The 22654-nt window shown below is 43.3% G+C and overlaps 1 protein-coding gene across 1 annotated transcript; it reads right to left on the bottom strand.

Annotated features, from left to right (window-relative positions):
* Positions 1–834: 834 nt before the first annotated feature.
* mcm3 (minichromosome maintenance complex component 3) lies at positions 835–22594 on the bottom strand. The gene is made up of 17 exons (XM_060917451.1): positions 22402–22594; positions 20594–20706; positions 17511–17719; positions 17257–17387; positions 16910–17148; positions 16579–16687; positions 10167–10320; positions 9811–9942; positions 5822–6030; positions 5513–5687; positions 4351–4477; positions 3294–3444; positions 2994–3134; positions 2629–2738; positions 2439–2527; positions 1834–1918; positions 835–1401 (listed from the first exon to the last, which is right to left on the bottom strand). Exons 1-17 carry the CDS (start codon positions 22474–22476, stop codon positions 1203–1205), a joined length of 2448 nt encoding a protein of 815 aa, XP_060773434.1. The 5' UTR covers positions 22477–22594; the 3' UTR covers positions 835–1202.
* Between the last annotated feature and the right edge of the window lie 60 nt (positions 22595–22654).

Here is a 22654-nt window from a genome sequence, read left to right as displayed (position 1 = left end):
GAGCGCACTTGTCCTGGGCCATCGGCATAGTGAGGTAGGGTGGCCAGTTCCTTTCCTCGCCGCCTTTAACTTCCCCAGTGTTTCCACCAGGTCCCCATTCACTGCTGGGTGGACAGGGAGCGAGCCCCAGATCCCCGTCGAGCCGAGGCTCGAACCAGGGACCGTTTGCTTAGCGGTCAAGCGCTCTAACCACTTGGCCACCTGCGCTCCCAAGATACATGACTGCCTTGTGTATCATGATCTACAGTACATTCAAAAGAACGGGACGTCTATTTGTAGTTTTTAAGAAAAATTGCAGTGATTGAAAGACTGTACGGACTGTCCAAAAGGCAACAAAACCACAAGCATGTTTTTGGGTGGACAGTGGGGATGGGTGGTTTTTTTTTTGTCTCATTATTTTCTCATCTCATTATCTCTAGCCGCTTTATCCTTCTACAGGGTCGCAGGCAAGCTGGAGCCTATCCCAGCTGACTACGGGCGAAAGGCGGGGTACATCCTGGACAAGTCGCCAGGTCATCACAGGGCTGACACAGACACAGACAACCATTCACACTCATCTCATCTCATTATCTCTAGCCGCTTAATCCTGTTCTACAGGGTCGCAGGCAAGCTGGAGCCTATCCCAGCTGACTACGGGTGAAAGGCGGGGTACACCCTGGACAAGTCGCCAGGTCATCACAGGGCTGACACATAGACACAGACAACCATTCACACTCACATTTTTAAATCTAGGTTACTGAATTGCTGTCCAACATGTGAGATGAGTCCTGTTAAAACATGTTTACCTACATTAAAAGTGAATAGAAACTTGGCAGGAAACAAAACAATCAATCCTAAAATCAGGGATTTTAATTATTTTTTTTCATTGAACTGAAACATAACCTTCTTTTGAGCAACACACACGTCACCAGTTTCTTAACAAGAATAAAACAAATTTTCTTTTTTAAAAAGCTGTCACCTAAATGAAATACACATACAGTTACAGGAAGAAGAAAAAAAAAAGGAAAACAATGCAAAATCATAGAAACAGCACACAATAGGCTACCATTTAAAAGAAATAAAAGGATACATGCAAACATGTGCATGTAAATTACCAAGGGGGGGGGGAATCCTTGCATGTCCAAATACATGTCTGCAATAAAGTTCACTGCAGTGTTATCACTTCCTGTCTTCTCTCTTTCCATTCTGAGCTTTTTTCCTCATTAGATGAGGAAGATGATGTCATCAGCTACCATGACCTGGTTGTCGTCCTGCATACGTGCGAGTGCGGCTCGGACCTCGGCCTGCTCGAACGGAGTGGATCGGTTCTTGTTGATGTCTCCCATCAGAGTGTTCATGCCCACTGACTGAGCATGTGTGGCACGGAAGACCTCCAGCAACACGGATTTGAACTCCTTCAACCTGCAACACACACGCAGACGTGTCAGATTCTATGCCACAAGAATGTATTTCTATTGGTAAAAGAGGTAAAATCTGTTTTCTCTATAAAGAACATTTGCTGAAAAATGTAAATAAAACCATCGGACAAAAACTGTTCAACTTGAGAACAATCTGCAGCTACTGGGACTGTTAAATAGATTTCACTGTTCAAATACAATTACAATTTTCTAATATTTTGGACTTGAAGACAAGAAGAAAATCCTAATATTAATGTTTAAGATCCTGTGTTCTATTGTTACCTGCCTACTGAAGTCTACAGAAACATACATTCCCTTTGTAAATGACCCACATGTACCTTCGTGGAGGTAATTTGCTATTTACTCATCATTTATTCATATTTGAATAAAGAAAGCTGCTACAACTCAAGTGTTCTTCATTGTGCTTTGCACTGACCTATCCGCTGATAGCTCTGCATGGCCGTTTTGCTCAGGTGTCTCCACGGACTCCTCGCTGGGCCTTGCAGGAGCTGGAGATCGAACTGAACACAAGAAAAATAATGTAAATAAATGAGCATTTTTAATTCATTTCTGGCGGCACGGTGGTGTAGTGGTTAGCGCTGTCGCCTCACAGCAAGAAGGTCCTGGGTTCGAGCCCCGGGGCCGGCGAGGGCCTTTCTGTGTGGAGTTTGCATGTTCTCCCCGTGTCCGCGTGGGTTTCCTCCGGGTGCTCCGGTTTCCCCCACAGTCCAAAGACATGCAGGTTAGGTTAACTGGTGACTCTAAATTGAGCGTAGGTGTGAATGTGAGTGTGAATGGTTGTCTGTGTCTATGTGTCAGCCCTGTGATGACCTGGCGACTTGTCCAGGGTGTACCCCGCCTTTCGCCCGTAGTCAGCTGGGATAGGCTCCAGCTTGCCTGCGACCCTGTAGAAGGATAAAGCGGCTAGAGATAATGAGATGAGATAATTCATTTCTTTTAACGAAATGTCACCAGATGTGGTCAGGTCACTGTTAATACAACTACGATAATGAGATTATGTAATGGTGCAACTCTGCTCACTCTGAGGTATGTCTGCCTCGGTGGTGAAGTCATACGGGTCATAAGGTTCGCTGCTCTGTGACTGCCTGCGCTCAGTCGAACGGCACCTCCTAGAGGACAGAAAGCACATTCAAAACCATGGTTCAAACCGAGAGTAAACACCTGCTTGGTCTGAAAGGATGAAATTAAATGTGAGTTTAAGGGTTCAGACCTCTTCCTTTGTTGTCTGGGGGTGCCCTGATCTTCCTCCTCGTCTTCCTCATCCTCAGAGGTTACATCACGCTCTCCATGTCTGGCTCGCTTCTTCTCCTTCTCCAGAACCTACAGGATCAGCAGGAATGACTGTTATGTAGGAATATGAATGTGTGGTGCAATGACTCATTAGCCATATTGGTTTTTATCTCAGTAATTCTTAAGTCGAAGCTTTTCATCAGAAATCATGATTCAGGTTCATCCCAAACCTGTAATGGTTATAGAAATAGAACACCTTCGAAATGGTATATCAGTATCGCTAATTATTACAGGTTAGTGGTGCGCGCGCGCGTGTGTGTGTGTGTGTAAGGAAGACGCATTAACCTTTTTAAAGTAGGCGAACTGAACAAGCTCCACAGCCATCTCCGTGTCCTCGAGCTCCACAGATTTGCTCATGCGGCCCTTGGCGTGGGCCGTGGCCAGACGGATCAGAGTCTCCAGAGTCCTGACTGTCACCGGGGAGGTCTGGAGGAGGAAGAAAGTGTCGCTTAATAAGCTCCAAGTCCAAATATACAGTGGAGACAGTGTCACTGTCAGGCACATAGCTTGTTCTGGTGTCCTTAAAAAAACAATTAATTGGCTGAAAATTTCAATTGGAAGGTCTTGTGTGTGTGCTTTCCTTACCCGAGCAATGTCCGAGCCTAGTTGTTCCTGGTTGCGCAGACGTGTGTACTCCTCTGCAATGTGATTGGCTGCTTCTTGGGTCAATACTGGAGAGATCACCTTGGCAACATGGATGTACTTCCTCATGAACTCTTTGCTCACCACTCGTTCCCTTTAAAAATAAAATAAGAGCTATATTTATCCCACCTCTTCTTTTTTGGGCCATCATTATCAACAATTATGTTTTCATGCACAGTGAGTAACTCACTCTTGATCAGCTTGTGTGGGACAGAACACAGGAAGCAGTAAAAATACACCGATCAGCCATAACATTATGACCACTGAGAGGTGACGTGAATAACACTATCTCATTACAATGGCACCTGTCAAGGGGTGGGATATATTAGGCAGCAAGAGAACAGTCAGATCTTGAAGTTGATGTGTTGGAAGCAGGAAAAATGAGCAAGCGTAAGGATCTGAGCGACTTTGACAAGGGCCAAATTGTGATGGCTAGATGACTGGGTCTGAGCATCTCCAAAATGGCACATCTTGTGGGGTGTTCCCGGTATGCAGTGGTTAGTACCGAACAAAAGTGATCCAAGGAAGGACAACCGGTGAACTGGCGACAGGGTCATGGGTGTCAAAGGCTCATTGATTCTCATGGTGCACGATGGCTATGGTCCAATCCCACAGAAGAGCTACCGTGGCACAAACTGCTGAAAAAGTTAATGCTGGTTAAAACAGAAAGGTGCCCATGTTAACTTTTTCAGCAGTTTGTGCTGTAGTAGCTTACGCTTAAGTAGATCTTTACACTTGCCCATTTTTCCTGTTTCCGACACATCAACTTCGAGTACTGACTTTTCTCTTGCTGCCTAATATATCCCACCCCTTGACAGGTGCTATTGTAATGAAATAATCAATGCTATTCACTTCACCTCTCAGTGGTCATAACGTTATGACTGATGGGTGTATATTAATATAATAAAACACATTATGTCATTAACATTTAAACACTATGCAAATTTAGTCAACTTCTTAAACAGGTCTCAATGTTGGGTTCCCCCCCCCAAGTGTTTACCTTTGTTTCCGGTTGCCATGGAGAAGATGGTTGTGTTTCTCATACACCTGTAGCTCCTCTTCTTCCTCCTGTGCTATATCAGGGTCATCAGTGGCCAACACATCCACTGTACCACCCAGAGCCATTGCTGGAACACAGTAAAAGGGAGCAGGGTTGGTGGTGTAATTATACAAGCCTTGCTGTGTATTTTTGTCTTAACTCAAAATTAGACTTGCAGACGTCTGACAAACATGTGCAAGTCCCGACAAATGTCATGGTGCTTGACTCAGCAGAGGTAGAATTCCTGGCTGAGTACACAGCTAAACCTGGGCCGCAATTTAAGGCGGAGTTTTGCAAAACTGACATTAGTTTCTAGAGGTGTGACGATTCAGTTTTTTCACAATTCGATTCATGACTTTGACCGTCCAATTCAATTCGATTCGAATCACAATTCACATTTTTTTTGTCCTCCATTTTAGAACTGATGCAAATCATTGTCAATATTCTGTTAACTGTCAGCCTAGAAATGTAGAGCAATAAAAAACAAACGAGTCGTGTTGCCTTTGTCGTCTTTATTCAGACTCCAGTCACTCCATTGACTTTGCATGTAACTATGAACGCATCACAGTTCAGTCATTTTTTTGGCGCATTAAATTTTCAAACTGTGAAACACTAAGAAACAAAAAAGCAATGAAAACTTCATAACTTTGGTCTCAATCTTTTAAAACACAAAAATACAATCACTTGTGTTAAAATGAATGCCACCTCTTGAGACACAACATTCATTGTCCAGAAAATACAGAAGGTACCGAGATTGTAAGAAATGCCACCAAACTGGGCTTTCAAAAGCCGGTGGCTTCAGGAATTCCGAGTCGTCTGCCACGTAGTTCACAAAGCAATGAGTGATCTCGCGAGATTGCTATAGCAACAACAAACATGGCTGCGCCCACGTACAGCTCCGGATACCGAATCAAATTTCTAATATCAAAATTATGCCGTTTGTCGAAATTTGTTATGCATCGAGGGTTATCAGGATGAAATTAGGTAGTGATTCACTAAATTTTATTTGATTTTTGAATCCCGGATTGAAATGGATCGATAGATCAGGGATTGACTAATCGTCACACCTCTATTAGTTTCAACCCAAGTTCTCAACTCAACAGCTAAATCGACGCACGAGTACCTGCTCCTTCTTGCTCGCGAGGATTACGGTAGCGGTGCATGCGGAGGACATGATCAGAGATCTCACGATCCTGCTCGGGGTCCATCTGATCCAACATGATGAAAAGCAAATCGAAACGAGACAGAAGAGAGTCCTGCAGCCCAATGTTCTCCATGGGGGTCTTATACTGGTCATACTGCAGAGGGACAGCAAGATACACTAACTGTTGTGGATTTACAGCTAGACTAGATGATCCATATACTGTAGCAAATTGTAGTTTTGCATACATGAGTGGTTGAGCATACCCATCATTTTTATAAAAGGACTCACCCGGCCATAGACAGGGTTGGCTGCTGCGAGGACGCTGCAGCGGGCATTCAGACGAGCATGAATGCCCGCCTTGGCGATAGTGACACGCCCCTGCTCCATGACTTCGTGGATCGCAGTGCGGTCCATGTCTGACATTTTGTCAAATTCATCAATGCAGACCACGCCTCGATCAGCCAGCACCATGGCACCAGCCTCCAGCCGCCGCTCACCTACAAAACAAAGCATTCACACAACACACACTTAGATTTCTATTGCGTTACCATTAATATAACACTGTTTTACACTAATAACATCACTGCATATGAACAGGACCAATCTCACAGATAATCCTTAATAATAATAATAAATTAAAAAAAAAAAAAAACTGAAACGAGGACTATCCTAAATTTCATCTAAATTTCACAATTAGGTGCAAAAGTTTGCATACCCTTGGGACAAAAATCAAGAACACAAAAATGTTACTTTAAATTAACTTAAAGTTCATGCCCAACCTTTTCCTTTATAAAATTAATCTAATCATCTTATTCTGTGAAGAGAGTTTGGATTCTCTCACTATATTTGTGCATACAGTCCCAGTCAAAAGTTTGGACACACCTATTCATTCCGAGGTCTTGAAAGGACTCAAGGCCGACGTCACGGTATTTCACCATATGGACCGACCTTAAGCTGGTAAATATATATTTTTTTCTTTACCAAATTCTAACAGAAAACGAGAGCGCCCGAAAGGGAAAACCTAGCCGAGTCGGGCCGCCATTTTGAATCCTCATTCACGGCTGTAATGCAAATTGCTTTCTCCTCATTATACAAGTGCACTTCCATGGCAGGAGGGGGAAAAAAAAAAAACTACATTTTGCCACCTATGTAGTTCCCTATTTATACAAATAGGAGTCATTCAGGATTCAGCCATGTTTTTGCTTGGCATTAGCAAATTACAGGTTTTAGCTTTCTCCTGAAATTTTTTATTTTGTCTTCCTCAGGGTAGTAAAACTCGCTTTCACTGTGAAGACTGTCGTTATTGCTATCCATGCTGTAAAATTAATGCTATTTTGAATCCTCATTCACGGCTGTAATGCAAATTGCTTTCTCCTCGGTATACAAGTGCACTTCCATGTCAGGAAAAAAAACTACATTTTGCCACCTATGTAGTCCCCCAGGGTTTTTTCTAGAAAAATTTAGTATATGAGGGCGCTCACCATGGCGAGGGAGCGAAGCGGGGGGGGGGGGGGGGGGGGGGTGCCAGTTGTCCCCCCGCCGTGCAAAGCCTTTGAAAAATGCTCCAGTGGGACATTCTGAGGCTATCTGAGAGGGAAATTGTAACAAATTGTCTGTCAACATTGAAAAAGAAAGAAGTAATCTTCTTCTGCCCCGGACAGTCTTTGGCTTTCTTCCGTTTCATGCCGCGGGACGACATCTTTAAATGCCCAAGTGTCAACAAAAACAACTCGCGAACTACTTCTGTCAAAAGCTCCCGCGCCGGTGGGTGAAAGGTCATTCAGTCTCGAGAAATCTCGCTCTACAAGTCAGCTGACCTTGTATGTAACCCATGTCAAATCTCGCGAGAGCAGCCGCGACAAGTAAACAACTAAACAACATGGCGCCTCAGTCTGGAAAACGCCAATTCGGATTGTTTTTGCACCGTCTGGCGGTGTATCTACTATGATTGGAATATTTTTGGAGCAATTATAACGTATTTGATGATCAGACACACGGTCACATAGTGTTGCTGGGATGTTTTCACGGAGTCGGTAAGGGGGCGCATGCCGAGAGTAAGAGGGCGCAGCGCCCCTGTTCCCCCGTTTAGACGAAAGCCTGGTCCCCTATTTATACAAATAGGAGTCATTCAGGATTCAGCCATGTTTTTGCTCGGTGTTAGCAAATTACAGGTTTTAGCTTTCTCCTGAAATGTTTTCTTTAATTTCTTCCTCAGGGTAGTAAAACTCGCTTTCACTGTGAACACTGTCGTTATCGCTATCCATGCTGTAAAATTAATGCTATTCTCCTGAGAAATGCTGGCAAAAATTTATAAGATTTTTGATAATCTTACAAATAAATCTTATTAAAAAAAAAAAAAAAAAAAAAAAAAAAAAGATAAATGCTCGTCTCGTTCATCGTCTTCTTCCACTTATCTGGGGCCGGGTCGCGGAGGCAGCAGTCTGAGCATGGAAGCCCAAACTTCCCTTTCCCCAGACACCTCGGCCAGCTCCTCGGGAAGAACACCGAGGTGTTCCCAGGCCAGCCGAGAGACATAGTCTCTCCAGCATGTCCTGGGTCTTCCCCGGGGCCTCCTCCAGGGGGGACATGCCTGGAACACCTCCCCAGGGAGGCGTCTAGGAAAAAAAGATAAACGTTGACAAAAAAAATGCTACTATGTTTGTTGTTGTTGTGAACGAGCGAGTCGCCAGAGGTCTGTACCCGGGGTCTGTAACTGGGGTCTGTACCGTAGGATACAGACCCGCTCGCCAGCCAATCAGAGCGCAGGACTTCGACCGCAAAAAAAAAAATAGAATTATGTGGTAAACCAAAAAAAAAAAAGTGTAAAAAGCAAAAAAAGTGTTTCATATTTTCGATTCTTCAGAGTAGCCAGCGTTTACCTTGATGACGCTTTGCACACTATTGGCATTATCTTAACCAGCTTCATGAGGTAGTCACCTAAAATACTTTTCAATTAACAGCTGTCTCATCAAAAGTTAATTAGAGCAGCGGCTACAATTATCGACAGTCCATAATTATCGACACCTTTTCAGATTTGCCAGTAAAAAAAAAAAAATCTTACAAAGGTGAGTTTCAGTTACAACAGTTATTATTGGTTAATTAATCAACAGCGTCACGTGATCTGATACGCTAAGTAATCGGGAATCAACTGGGGGGTTTTTTTCCAGTGGAAGTTTGAGTAATTATTCATGCACAATTTATGGATTGAAAGTCTTTTCTACTTTTGCAATGGCCAAAAGATCGTTAAGGTGTCGATAATTGTAACTGTCGCTCTAGTGCAATTTCTTGCCTTCTTAATGTGTTTGAGATCAAATAGTAAATAATAAAAATACAGTAAATAGCCCTGTTCCCTAACTGTAGTAATCCATATTACGTCAAGAACCGCTGAACTAAGGAAAGAGAAACGACATCCATCATTACTTTAAGACATGAAGTGTCTTTTAATGAATAAAAATAAAGAAAAAACACTGAATTAGAAGGTGTGCCCAAACTTTTCACTGGTACTCAAAATTTGGACAGATACAAGAAACAACACTACCTTCTTCAAATCCTGAGAAGAGAATATGAGGTTTTGCTTTCCACATCATGTTGCTAGACTATATGGACAAAAAAGGTTTGTGGACACCTGAACATCACACCTATGTGTGGGCCTTCTGTTTGAAGCACACAACTGTATAAGATGTCTTTCTCTTCAATGGAACTCAGAAGCCCAAACCTGTTCCAGTATAACAATGCCTCTGTGCACAAAGTGAGCGCCATGAAGACATGGTTTGCCAACACTGGAGTAGAAGAACTCAAGTCTCCTGTAAAGAACCCCACTGAACTCTTTTGGGGTTAACTGGAACACCGACTGCACCCCAGACCATTTCACCAAACATCAGTACATTATCTTACTAATGCGCTTGTGGCTGAATGAACGAATCCCCACAGCAATGCCCCAAAACCTAGTGGAAAGCCTTCGCAGGAGAGTGGAAGTTATTATAACAAATAATAAAAAAGGGGAGAATAAATCAGGAATGGGAAGTTCAACAAGCACATGAGTGTGATGGTCAGGCATCCACATACTTTTGGCCATATAATGCAGATACACAGGTCTGTTAGATACGCTTTTTTTTTTTTTTTTTTTAAATGAAGAGCCCATAGAGTATTCAAACATTAATAGGAACACCTGTACATTCATGCGATTAATCAATCAGCCAATCATCTGGCAGCAGCACAATGCATAAAATCATGCAGATACAGGTCAACAGTTTCAGTTAATGTTCACACTTCAGTACCTGTCTCCTGGTCGGTGGTGACTGCTGCAGTGAGACCAACACCTGATGAGCCACGGCCTGTGGTGGGAATGGCACGAGGGGCTGTATGCAGCACATAACGCAGCAGCTGTGACTTTGCCACAGACGGATCGCCTGGCAAAGGAAACAGAACCATATTTTTTTTTTCCCGTCACACTGCCAATTTGCAGTCGTTCCAAGCCTAATTAAAGAATTCAAGACTAGAGTGCGATTTTTCTGGCTAGGATCAAATTGCATGTACAAACTTCATTTAATGCTATCTACAGTAAGTTCTTCCAAGCTGCAGCTTAATTTCTCAGGTTTATAAACAAACCACATAACCAAAACATAATACAAACCTATGAGGAGGACATTGATGTCTCCACGGATGCGTGATCCATTTTCTAGAACCTTCTCTACTCCACCCAGCAGCATACACAGGATCGCCTTCTTGATGTACTCATGACCGTGGATACTGGGAGCCAAAGAGCGGGCCAACTGGTCAAACACATTCTGTACAAAAACATGAGGGAAGGCCATAAATGTATGAGTTTGTATAGAGCCTATATTATCGGTTCTTGATATACTTACTTTAGTACAACTGAAATTAGTATTTGCATGACACACAGAACCACAGTAACTCACTCGATACATTAATCAATTTATCTATCAATCTATCTATCAAAAAAAAATAATGGTGATGTGCATACATTTACACAACCACATCATAACAGTGAAAAAGAGCTCTTCAGTAGCTTTCAAACAACACCAAAGGCCATGGAAAACGGGCAGTTTAGCCGACTTTGGAGCTCTATTTTCGCTACAGAGCTCATTATATTTCAGTCATTATATTTTACTGATCATATATTTTTGTATAATGTATATATTTATTATATTTTAGTCCTGGGTATGACTTTAAACTGCAACTGGTGGGGAGTCTCAAGTGTGGGAGGACTTGAGTATTGAGGAAAGTGGAGTTACCCCTTAATCACCATTGCTCCCAGGTCTGCTCTGACCCAGAGTGGTAGCGCCTGCCTGGGTTCCAGCTATGGGTTAAGTAGTACATCACCAATAAGGTGTTGACAGCAGGGTGCTTTTAGGTGCAATGTGGCAGATGAACCCAACAGGGTCAATGGCACACCACCAGATGGCATGCGGAAGAGCCACTCAAATAGCCAACAGATAGCATCACTCGGCAAGTCAGTCGACACTGCAGAGCAACTTCCATATCCGTCAGGTCTGTGGTACTTTTGTGCACCGCTTGGCATCAGGTCTGGAGGTCCAGAAAGACAACACGATGGGGGCATGACATTGTTTGTCTTACTTTAGTGTGCAAAGCATTTTGTTAGAAGAGGAGAATAGTATGCAAGAGCTCATGAGGCTAGGCATTCCATGGCAGCTCGGCCAGGCCAATCGTGCCGCGACTGCGCATGGCTTTGTCACTCTGGTGTGGGCCTTGCAGCCCATCTGCATTTCTGCGCATTCTAATGAAGCAGTCATTATCGCTAACGATGGACAGCTGACATTATATTTCAGTCAATCAGACATTTTGTTTATTCAATCAAAATGTGGGGAGAATTTATACATTTATGTATTTATTTTTAAGATATGACGAATGTGGCGGCACGGTGGTGTAGTGGTTAGCGCTGTCGCCTCACAGCAAGAAGGTCCTGGGTTCGAGCCCCGGGGCCGGCGAGGGCCTTTCTGTGCGGAGTTTGCATGTTCTCCCTGTGTCCGCGTGGGTTTCCTCCGGGTGCTCCGGTTTCCCCCACAGTCCAAAGACATGCAGGTTAGGTTAACTGGTGACTCTACATTGACCGTAGGTGTGAGTGTGAATGGTTGTCTGTGTCTATGTGTCAGCCCTGTGATGACCTGGCGACTTGTCCAGGGTGTACCCCGCCTTTCGCCCGTAGTCAGCTGGGATAGGCTCCAGCTTGCCTGCGACCCTGTAGAAGGATAAAGCGGCTAGAGATAATGAGATGAGATGAGATATGACGAATGTGTAGTACACCTTGTTTACAATATTCATCTTCTTTGGTTTATTTAGTTTTATACAGACAAAAATGCACATTCATCTCATCTCATTATCTCTAGCCGCTTTATCCTTCTACAGGGTCGCAGGCAAGCTGGAGCCTATCCCAGCTGACTATGGGCGAAAGGCGGGGTACACCCTGGACAAGTCGCCAGGTCATCACAGGGCTGACACATAGACACAGACAACCATTCACACTCACATTCACACCTACGCTCAATTTAGAGTCACCAGTTAACCTAACCTGCATGTCTTTGGACTGTGGGGGAAACCGGAGCACCCGGAGGAAACCCACGCGGACACGGGGAGAACATGCAAACTCCGCACAGAAAGGCCCTCGCCGGCCCCGGGGCTCGAACCCAGGACCTTCTTGCTGTGAGGCGACAGCGCTAACCACTACACCACCGTGCCGCCCTAAAATGCACATTGATTTGAAATTTAAAAAATAATAAATAAATAAATTTTAAAAAGTCTTTTCGGCAGAAATAGTGAAGTCAGCATCGTGAAACAAATCAAATCATGGTCAGAGTGTATTCTTACACCACTAATCATAACCATCACTGCCTCACCAGTCCAAAAACAACAGTGTTTCCTAAACCTTTGATAGTTTTGTGCTGTGCCCAGGTATTATGATTCCTGCCCAAGTATATTTCTTATTTCTCAATTCCATTCCAACACGTCTTGCTTCCAATTTGGCAGTGACATGAATGCAGAGACAGAGCTGAGAGTTGTGTGTAGAGGACTCTATTAAATTGAGTATTCTTAAATCTTTATTATTTCTAACATCTGCCTTATTTATTGGTCATATGCACTGCACATGAAATATCTATAACGAGCAAAACACTATGACAAGACAGACAGGAAACGGGCAGTGAGTTCCTGAACATGAATGTGTTACATTATGTAACATCAGGAAGGAAGCTAATGAAGAAAAAAAAAAAAAAATTCAGACAAGTGATATCGACTCTGTTTGAATCGATTCCAAAATGTAATCAGTTCATCTGCTGGTTAGACTGAAACGTCCATATAAATCCTACAAACATTCAAATACTCAGTCTTGGGACACTATGCTCACAAGAATCTCAGATGGACACACAGACAATATGAAAACATCATGCCTATGCCACCTACTGGCAAAAAAAAAAAAGACAATAAAGGGGAACTGAAGTCATTTTTAAACTTGCTTTATTTCTTAATTTACGTGTTATTCAATTACATTTTCGGTTTTATTAACCTTAGATCATGACTAGTATTGGCATATTATATTACACTTATCGGCCTTTTCGGTTTTTAGCCATGTTGAATGTAGTTCGTATGGTCCACAGCAGGCATCGCTTATCCGCGCGATCTTCACGAGACTTGTGCGAGACTTCAAAAGTGAAGTGTCAGCACCGCCATTTTGAAAACTGTTTACACAGCAGGCAGATCGCCATATCATTCCAGTTTAGATTCATTTCGAGATTTGCCAGCTTCATCAGTGATGGAGTGTCAGTCCTGCACGCTGTGGCACGTGCACCTGAAGGCGCGCCGAGTGGAATAAGCACGTACGCCGAGAACATGGAGCACCTAAGCTCAATTAAGGAACTGTGTTTGCCTATTTAAGAACTGTGCTGATGCATTTGCATCGCGAAGTATTACGATACACATGTACGCATTACCGAGCCTTTCTACCCGTTGTCTCAATTAGGGATGTTAAGCGATGACCGTTTGACCGGTGGTTGACCGAATCAATGTCAACCGGTTAATTTTTTTTGGTTGTCAGTTTAAAAAAAAAAAAAATCAATCGTTTTGAAGCTGCCGATTTTGGAGCGGAGAACCTGGAATTCTGTGTTGTAAACGCTTGGGGCATGCCATGCGGTGTAAGGACGACAGCTGACAAATCAGAAACACCCATTCAGTCATGTCCCGCCCTCCTGCCCCAGTTGAACACAGCTGCCACTCGGCAAAAGAAAAAAGTGTAGACACAGGCTTTTTAGCTTACAAATTACTATTGTTTTTTTTTTAAATTATTATTAGAAGGCACGGGCGGCACGATGGTGTAGTGGTTAGCGCTGTCGCCTCACAGCAAGAAGGTCCGGGTTCGAGCCCCATGGCCGGCGAGGGCCTTTCTGTGCGGAGTTTGCATGTTCTCCCCGTGTCCGCGTGGGTTTCCTCCGGGTGCTCCGGTTTCCCCCACAGTCCAAAGACATGCAGGTTAGGTTAACTGGTGACTCTAAATTGACCGTAGGTGTGAATGTGAGTGTGAATGGTTGTCTGTGTCTATGTGTCAGCCCTGTGATGACCTGGCGACTTGTCCAGGGTGTACCCCGCCTTTCGCCCGTAGTCAGCTGGGATAGGCTCCAGCTTGCCTGCGACCCTGTAGAACAGGATAAAGCGGCTAGAGATAACGAGATGAGATGAGATTAGAAGGCACATCGAGTTTAGTCCTGCCTTGGCCAGTGCATTCTGAAAGTATGTTTCGGTCTGTAGCCAACAATGCATGTTATTGCAGATCATATCTCTCCACACAAACTAAAGGCACAGATGCCGACTTTTTCACGGCTGAATCGTGCAGATCCGATTTTTTTTTTTTTTTGGGGGGGGGGGGGGGTGTTGGAGAGTGTCTGAATAATTTCATCAGAGTAAATTCTGTATTAAAATTACTAAATAAGCAAATGCCGTTACAGTCCATGAAACATAGGAAGTATGAGAAGAAAACGGTAAATCAGAAAGCTGCGCAAACGTGCAGTGTCTAATCCCAGTGCCAAACGATATGAGACCACCAGCCCAGGACAACTTACACCCCCTGTCAAGAAGGGGAGAGTTGTGGACAAGCTGATGACAGCCTGTGTAAATATGCATCTTTTTTATTATCAGTTAATAACCACTAGCTAATGATCCAGATTGATTAGAATATATTTACATTGGTATTAGAGTCAAGGCACAAAATGATGGACACTAATATTTGCATATTTCTATCTATTATAAAATTATAAATATGATATTTATTAGGGCGGCATGGTGGTGTAGTGGTTAGCGCTGTCGCCTCACAGCAAGAAGGTCCTGGGTTCGAGCCCCGGGGCCGGCGAGGGCCTTTCTGTGTGGAGTTTGCATGTTCTCCCCGTGTCCGCGTGGGTTTCCTCCGGGTGCTCCGGTTTCCCCCACAGTCCAAAGACATGCAGGTTAGGTTAACTGGTGACTCTAAATTGAGCGTAGGTGTGAATGTGAGTGTGAATGGTTGTCTGTGTCTATGTGTCAGCCCTGTGATGACCTGGCGACTTGTCCAGGGTGTACCCCGCCTTTCGCCCGTAGTCAGCTGGGATAGGCTCCAGCTTGCCTGCGACCCTGTAGAACAGGATAAAGCGGCTAGAGATAATGAGATGAGATGAGACATGTAGGACAGTTCATCAATTCCCCTATTATAGCCAACTTCACATTTTCTTTCAATAATTACACTGAATAAGTGTATGTTTTAAAGATTATATTTCTGCATTTATTGAGGTACATGTAAATATTTTCCCTATACTCTGCAGCAGCCAGCTTAGAATAAAAATCCACAAACCAAATCTGTATTTCCAGTTCTCTCTGGCTGGTGGTGCACGATCAGCAGTGAATGGGACTGTCGTGAACTGATATGTTTCTCGTTTTGGGGACTCGAAAAGATAACCATTTACTCCGGAATATCCTTGATAATCATCTGCCCCTTCATCCGGCATATAAGAATCCCAATCACTATCAGAATTCTCTCCAAAATGTGATTCCACATCAAGACTAGTTTAACCACTGCTGCGCGGGAACGAAATTGATATCTGGATCCTTGTTACACATGTGACGTCACACACCCCTTTGGGGTCTTCTGGATCAGTCTTGGCAGATTCCGTGAAAATCGGCTGATCTTATTGATTTTCCATCAATTTATGGCCTTTTGGATCAGCTATGGTTCGAAAACACATGGTCAATCAACCAACATAATGATTGTTGCTTTGTACAAGGCAAAAAGTGTGGTTTAGGGACATTAAAGGAGAACCGAAGGCAAATTTTTTTATCATCAAAATTCTCTCATTTTATTAAATATTAGAATGCATATTTGATAGCTTTTTTGTCACTGCTATAGCAAGTTATGAGTGTTTGAAATACGCTATGTAATATATCAGTCCATATGTCAAAGCAACAGCTGTAAACAAGCTTCGTTGAGACCTGTGCGAGACATCGTAGGACGGAAGTAAAACGTACAGCGGAAATCAAAGTGACCAACATCTGCCAATGTTGTCAAAAGACGCGCGCGCCCTCTTTCGAATGCTGGCGTAATCAAGCCAGAAGTTTTGATTGTTTTGATAGCAATCGGGGAAGTTTGAAAAAAGTAGGCAGCAATCGTCATTTAAACTCATTTTTGTGCAATATTTCGTTTGGAAAAGTTTTCAAAATGGCGGCACTGACACCTGGCTGACACTTCATGTTTCGAAGTCTCGCACAAGTCTCATGAAGATCGCGCGGATAAGCGACGCCTGCCGTGAACCAAACGAACTAAATTCAACATGGCTAAAAACCGAATAGACCGATAAAGTATAACATTTAATTGCAATTAGTTGCCAATACGAGTCACGATATAAGGTTACTAAAACCGAAAACGTAATTGAATAACACGTTAATTAAGAAATAAAGCAAGTTTAAAAATGACTTCAGTTCTCCTTTAAATATATCAGGACGTGCCCCACCCAAGGATATATCAGTGGGAAAGAGTGCAACGTCCACATCCTCACCTTCGTGCGAGACTTGCTGAAGTTCTTGATCTTCACCACGTCGTTAGCAGAGAAGTACTGGGTGACCTCTTTGCTCATCTGCTTCACTTGGCAAGCGATCATAATTGTCCTAAATGTGGGAGCAACAAAGGAAAAACTGAGCATGCGCCGAGACTAGGGACTACTGACTAGACACCCAGTAGCTACATATCAATTCTACTAATAATAATAATAAGAAGAAGAAGAAAATCAGTGATGACTACTGGACCAGCCAATACTCCATCCAGTGTGTCAATAAAATATTGGGGTCATGTTCCAAATCGAACAAATATTGAAAAAGTGTATGTTGTACCTGAAGGTGCCAGAGGTGAAGCCTCCCTTCTTGCCTGGCAGGCAGCGGTAGGTGCCAATGATCTGCACACGGTCTCCTGGCTTGGCAGCGTCCACCAAGTCGTTGTCGAGGATGATGTCCACCGAACGGGGCAGCTGACCAGCCGGAGCCTTCTCGGGCATCTCCTGCACTGTGATAGTCTGATGGTCTTTATAGATGGACAGACCAAACTCAGTTTCCAGCGGGTTGTTCTCCTCATCCTGGAAAGAAAACCAAAGTGTTTATATGTGGAGTAGACGCAATACAGGTTCTCTTTTTCTGCAGATCTAAATTCGATAGCACAAGCCATGTATACAAATGAGGAATACCTTCGTCGGGTAGATGGAACTAGAAGGGAAGGCATCCAGTGAGGTCATGTCTGTATATTTACGCTCCAAAGTCTTCTTGGTGGCCGGACAATAATGTACACTTCGTACTACCTTGGGGCGCACAAGAGAGCCTAGAATACAAAGAACAATTTCTTTTCTGTATTGCAGTGTTATAACATGTTTAACCTTATTATGCATAAATTTACTTAAGCTGATATGGTTTCAGTATTGTAATTTAACAAGCTGTGACGTACATTTGGTAACAATGCCCTCTACGCACACCATACAGCCCAGCAGGCGGGAGGTGAGGGTACGAGGTGTGACATGTTTGCTCCCAAAGCTGCCCTCCAATCCAATGAAAAACTCCTCGAACTGCTTGGCGTAGGTAGCATCAACCGAGGCAACCAAATCCTTCAGAGCACGCTGGAACGCCAGGAGCTCCTCGAAAGCATTGTTCAACAGTCTGTAAACAGAGGACTGTTATAAACCCCATAAACTCTCAGCTTCTTTAGTTTAAAGCATAATTATTCAGTCAGTACAGTGAAACTAAAAGGACAGGTATGGAGTTACAAGACTCCACCCTCACACCTGCATCGTATGGGGTGGGGTGGGGTGGGGGTGGGGGGCAAGCATGCTAATGAACTCTTGGTTAAAGGCTACGTTTATATTAGACTGTATCTGTCTCGTTTTCTTCGTGGATGCACTGTCCATTTACATTAAAACGCCTGGAAACGCCGGGAAACGGGAATCCACCAGCGTCCACGTATTCAATCCAGATCGTGTCAGCTCCGGTGCTGTGTAAACATTCAGAATATGCGGATACGCTGTGCTGAGCTCTAGCTGGCGTCTCATTGGACAACGTCACTGTGACATCCACCTTCCTGATTCGCTGGCGTTGGTCATGTGACGCGACTGCTGAAAAACGGCGCGGACTTCCGCCTTGTATCACCTTTCATTAAAGAGTATAAAAGTATGAAAATACTGCAAATACTGATGCAAATACTGCCCATTGTGTACTTATGATTGTCTTTAGGCTTGCCATCCTTCCACTTGCAAGTGGTAAGTGATATGCGCTGGGATCTCACACACAGCGGCTCAGTCCCGAATCACAGCTTGTTCACTTCACTCGCGCGCTCTGTGAGCTGCGCAGGGCCGGAGTGCGCACCCTCCAGAGGGCACTCGCTGTTCAGGGCGGAGTGATTTGGAGCGCAGGATGCCTGCGGAGCCGAGCGTATCCGTGTATTGGCGTTGCTGTGTGCACGCTAATCGTGTATTGCCGTTGCTGTGTGCACACTAATCGTTTTAAAAACGTTAATCTGATGATCCGCTGATACGGTCTAATGTAAACATGGGCAAAGACAAGTCTACACTGCGGCCTAAAAAACATTTATTCATTTATATAAACATTATACACAGGTGCTTAAAAGTTTGTGAACCCTTTAGAATTTTCTATATTTCTGCATAAATAAATATGACCTAAAATATCATCAGATTTCCACACAAGTCCTAAAAGTAGATAAAGAGAATCCAGTTGAACAAATGAGACAAAAATATTATACTTGGTCATTTATTTATTGAGGAAAATGATCCAATATTACATATCTGTGAGCGGCAAAAGTATGTGAACCTTTGCTTTCAGTATCTGGTGTGACCCCCTTGTGCAGCAATAACTGCAACTAAACGTCTCCGGTAACTGTTGATCAGTTCTGCACACCGGCTTGGAGGAATTTTAGCCCATTCCTCCGTACAGAACAGCTTCAACTCTGGGATGTTGGTGGGTTTCCTCACATGAACTGCTCGCTTCAGGTCCTTCCACAACACTTCCATTGGATTAAGGTCAGGACTCTGACTTGTCTTTAGTTGAGAAACTTTCTCAGGCAAAATATATTAGTGCAGCAGATGACATAAGTAATGTTAGCTAACACTGACAGACAGGATGCTAGTCGAAAAATTTACGCCTCCATTTGCTGAAGTTCAGATCTTTTTGTCTGTAGTTCTGTTATATTTTATCTTCATTTACTAAGTTATAGCTGTTTTCTGTGTTTTTAGCTTTTAGGTAAATATCAGAAAATTAAGTGATAGTGAGAACTGGCAGCCTGGACTTTTCCATTGGCTCGCGCGCTCCACTCCCAATCCAATGCTGCTTTGGTCAGCCAAAGTTATGAGGTTGCTGTGGGGTATTACATGTTAGATAGACAGACAGATAGACAGACAGATAGATAGTGGCCCTTGCACGCTCATGAGTGATATACTGTAACATTTCCCGTAAGTCTTTTTTTCATTCGCGCTAAAGAAGCTATCATTTTAAAGACGAAATGATTTGATGATGAGAGAGATAGAGGTCATCTGTTAAGGTATACGTCTGCAAAAATACTACACGGGACTGATCACACTCTCTCTCCCTCACTCCCCCCATCTCCCACTCGCAAATTTCACTTGCGAGTGGGAGAAGCCATCAGAACAAGTGGCAGAGGCAGTGCGAGTGAGTGACGGTGAGAGCGAGGGAGTGTGTGAGCATCAGTCCCGTGTAGTAGGCTATTTTTGCAGACGTGAAATGAGTTTCTGCAGCCAGGTTGGGATGTCTGTTGGCTATTCCCATGGACAGGTGTGAGATGTAAAGAACTATTGTTAATATGTGAATTGATGGTGTGAGATGTAAACAAGTAATAGCGTAGATTGATGAGATGTAAATAACTATTGCTAATATGTGAATTGGTGGTGTATATTGTGAACAAGTTTGACAAATTACAGTGTAGATTGATGGTGAAATGTAGGCTTAATAAGTTACCAATATGTGCATTGATGTGGGATATAAATAAGTAGGCCATAAGTTGATAAAATATGTATTAAACCGATGGTGCGATAAATAAAAATGTTTTGAGAGATATTGACCACTGTGAGGGCGGCACGGTGGTGTAATGGTTAGCGCTGTCGTCTCACAGCAAGAAGGTCCTGGGTTCGAGCCCCGTGGACGGCGAGGGCCTTTCTGTGTGGAGTTTGCATGTTGTTCACGTGTCTGTGTGGGTTTCTTCCCCAGTCCAAAGACATGCAGGTTAGGTCAACTGGTGACTCTAAATTGACCGTAGGTGTGAATGTGAGTGTGAATGGTTGTCTGTGTCTATGTGTCAGCCCTGTGATGACCTGGCGACTTGTCCAGGGTGTACCCCGCCTTTTGCCCGTAGTCAGCTGGGATAGGCTCCAGCTTGCCCACGACCCTGTAGAACAGGATAAAGCGGCTAGAGATAACGAGATGAGATAATGAGAGATGAGAGGGATAATGTGGCTTGTGTGCTGAAAAGAGAAAGAAAGGGAGGGAGGGAAAGGTTTATAAACCTACTTAGCAGCACGTGCTTCGTTGCGGCGTCGCAGGTCGTTGATGTTGACCACGAGGCGGGATTTATTCTCACTGATCATATCCCGCACTTTACTCTGATAGATCCCCTGATCCTGCTGTAAAACATGATAAAAACAAAAACACATGATGCACTAGCGTATGCAGTAAACAGGGCGGGTGAGCAGGTCTGGGCTGAGTGTGCATGTGCAGAAATAATATTACATCTAGGCTAGGGTTTATCAGTTGCCCTCACTTTCATAAAATCTGATGCATTTTTGTTTGGGTGTTCCTTTTCACCAATAAAGACATCCTGTAAAATTTTTTGACCATATTCAAAAGTGGGGCGGCACGGTGGTGTAGTGGTTAGCGCTGTCGCCTCACAGCAAGAAGGTCCTGGGTTCGAGCCCCGGGGCTGGCGAGGGCCTTTCTGTGTGGAGTTTGCATGTTCTCCCCGTGTCCGCGTGGGTTTCCTCCGGGTGCTCCGGTTTCCCCCGCAGTCCAAAGACATGCAGGTTAGGTTAACTGGTGACTCTAAATTGAGCGTAGGTGTGAATGTGAGTGTGAATGGTTGTCTGTGTCTATGTGTCAGCCCTGTGATGACCTGGCGACTTGTCCAGGGTGTACCCCGCCTTTCGCCCGTAGTCAGCTGGGATAGGCTCCAGCTTGCCTGCGACCCTGTAGAACAGGATAAAGCAGCTAGAGATAATGAGATGAGATGAGAGATATTCAAAAGTCTAATGGTGGCACCATGAGGTTCATTTTTTGCCAAAAAAACGCTTATTTTATGTTTTCGCGTAAGGTTTGAATCACAATGTTGGACTCCATTTATTGATTTCTTGTGACCCAGAGATCATGTTAAGAACCTTTGCAAGGGATTGAGAAGCATTAATGTGATTCATAATACATTTGTATTGTTTAAAAGTAGTTGAACAATGATTCAGTGAACAGCTAAAACTCAAACTGTACTTGATAATATATTTAGAATATGCACTAAAAATGTGTATCTAAGATATCTGGTATACTCTATAAGGTGCCATAATGTTTCATGAAAAGTGATCGAAATTTTGTCATAAAAGTCATAAAATAGCAGCTTTTTCCATAACTTTGAGCTCCTGGTGCCACCATTAAACTTTTGAATTTTGTCAAAATATTTCACCCAGTGTGTTTTCTTACCAAAAAGAACATAAAAACAAAAATGCATCATGATCGGAGGAACTTTTCATTTTTAGGGGGCAACTGATGCACCCTAATCTAGGCACATTTTCATATCTTTAGTCAACTGAATATAAAATAAAACTTCAAGTTTTAATTTGCACTACTTCACCACTACTACCTCTGCCATCTCTCATCAATGCAATTATTATGTGCAATAATATAGGCCCTAAACTATTTTTATGCATACTTTATAGATAAAATTTATGTATGTGTGTGTGTGTGTGTGTATATATATATATATATATATATATATATATATATATATATATATATATATAGAGTCTACCTGTAATGTCCAATTTTTCCGATCCTCTCAATAAGGCAATTTTTCTATACTTTTTCACAGTAGATAATGCAAATAGCCCTCTGTATTTAATCCTTCGTTTGTCTAATTTTTATTTCAGTTTTATTTGTTATCTGTTTGACATTTTCTTGCTACTGTAACACGTGAATTTCCCCGATGTGGGATGAATAAAGTAAATCTAATCCAAGTCTGACAACAGACAAAGCATGGCGAAACAGTAGTCTATCATTCACCATGTTTGCTAACAGCTCCAGCAGGGAGACTTGCTCCAAGAGAGGTAACCAGTACTTACATCATCATCCAGAAAATCAAGGTACTCCCTCTGAGCTTCCCTCATCTCATGATCATCCACAGCTTCGGCAGCCATTTTATACAATCTGTATTATTATTAATAATAATATCCTTTAACCAGAAACACTACACGAGCGAGGAAGTCTTCCGTTCTGCACTTTTCCTCTGGGCTTTTTCGCGCCAAATAGAGCTCTGACGCTACACCGCTCTGCGCTCTGATTGGTCAACGCACCGTCTATTATTTTAATATTCCG

This window comes from Neoarius graeffei, chromosome 3 (genome assembly GCF_027579695.1).
Source record: "Neoarius graeffei isolate fNeoGra1 chromosome 3, fNeoGra1.pri, whole genome shotgun sequence".
NCBI classification, from domain to species: Eukaryota; Metazoa; Chordata; class Actinopteri; order Siluriformes; family Ariidae; genus Neoarius; species Neoarius graeffei.
The sequence above is the reverse complement of the archived record's forward strand: the minus strand, read 5'-3'. Positions and strand labels throughout refer to the sequence as shown.

Bases quoted from the DNA above. Each gene is read 5' to 3' on its own strand.
- mcm3 (XM_060917451.1), bottom strand. From the start codon at position 22,476: ATGGCTGCCGAAGCTGTGGATGATCATGAGATGAGGGAAGCTCAGAGG. The intron at 16,688-16,909 runs GTACAACATACA...TCCCACATTTAG, and splicing joins TTCACCTCTGGCACCTTCAG to GACAATTATGATCGCTTGCC. The intron at 1,402-1,833 runs GTCAGTGCAAAG...TGTGTGTTGCAG, and splicing joins GCAGAGCTATCAGCGGATAG to GTTGAAGGAGTTCAAATCCG.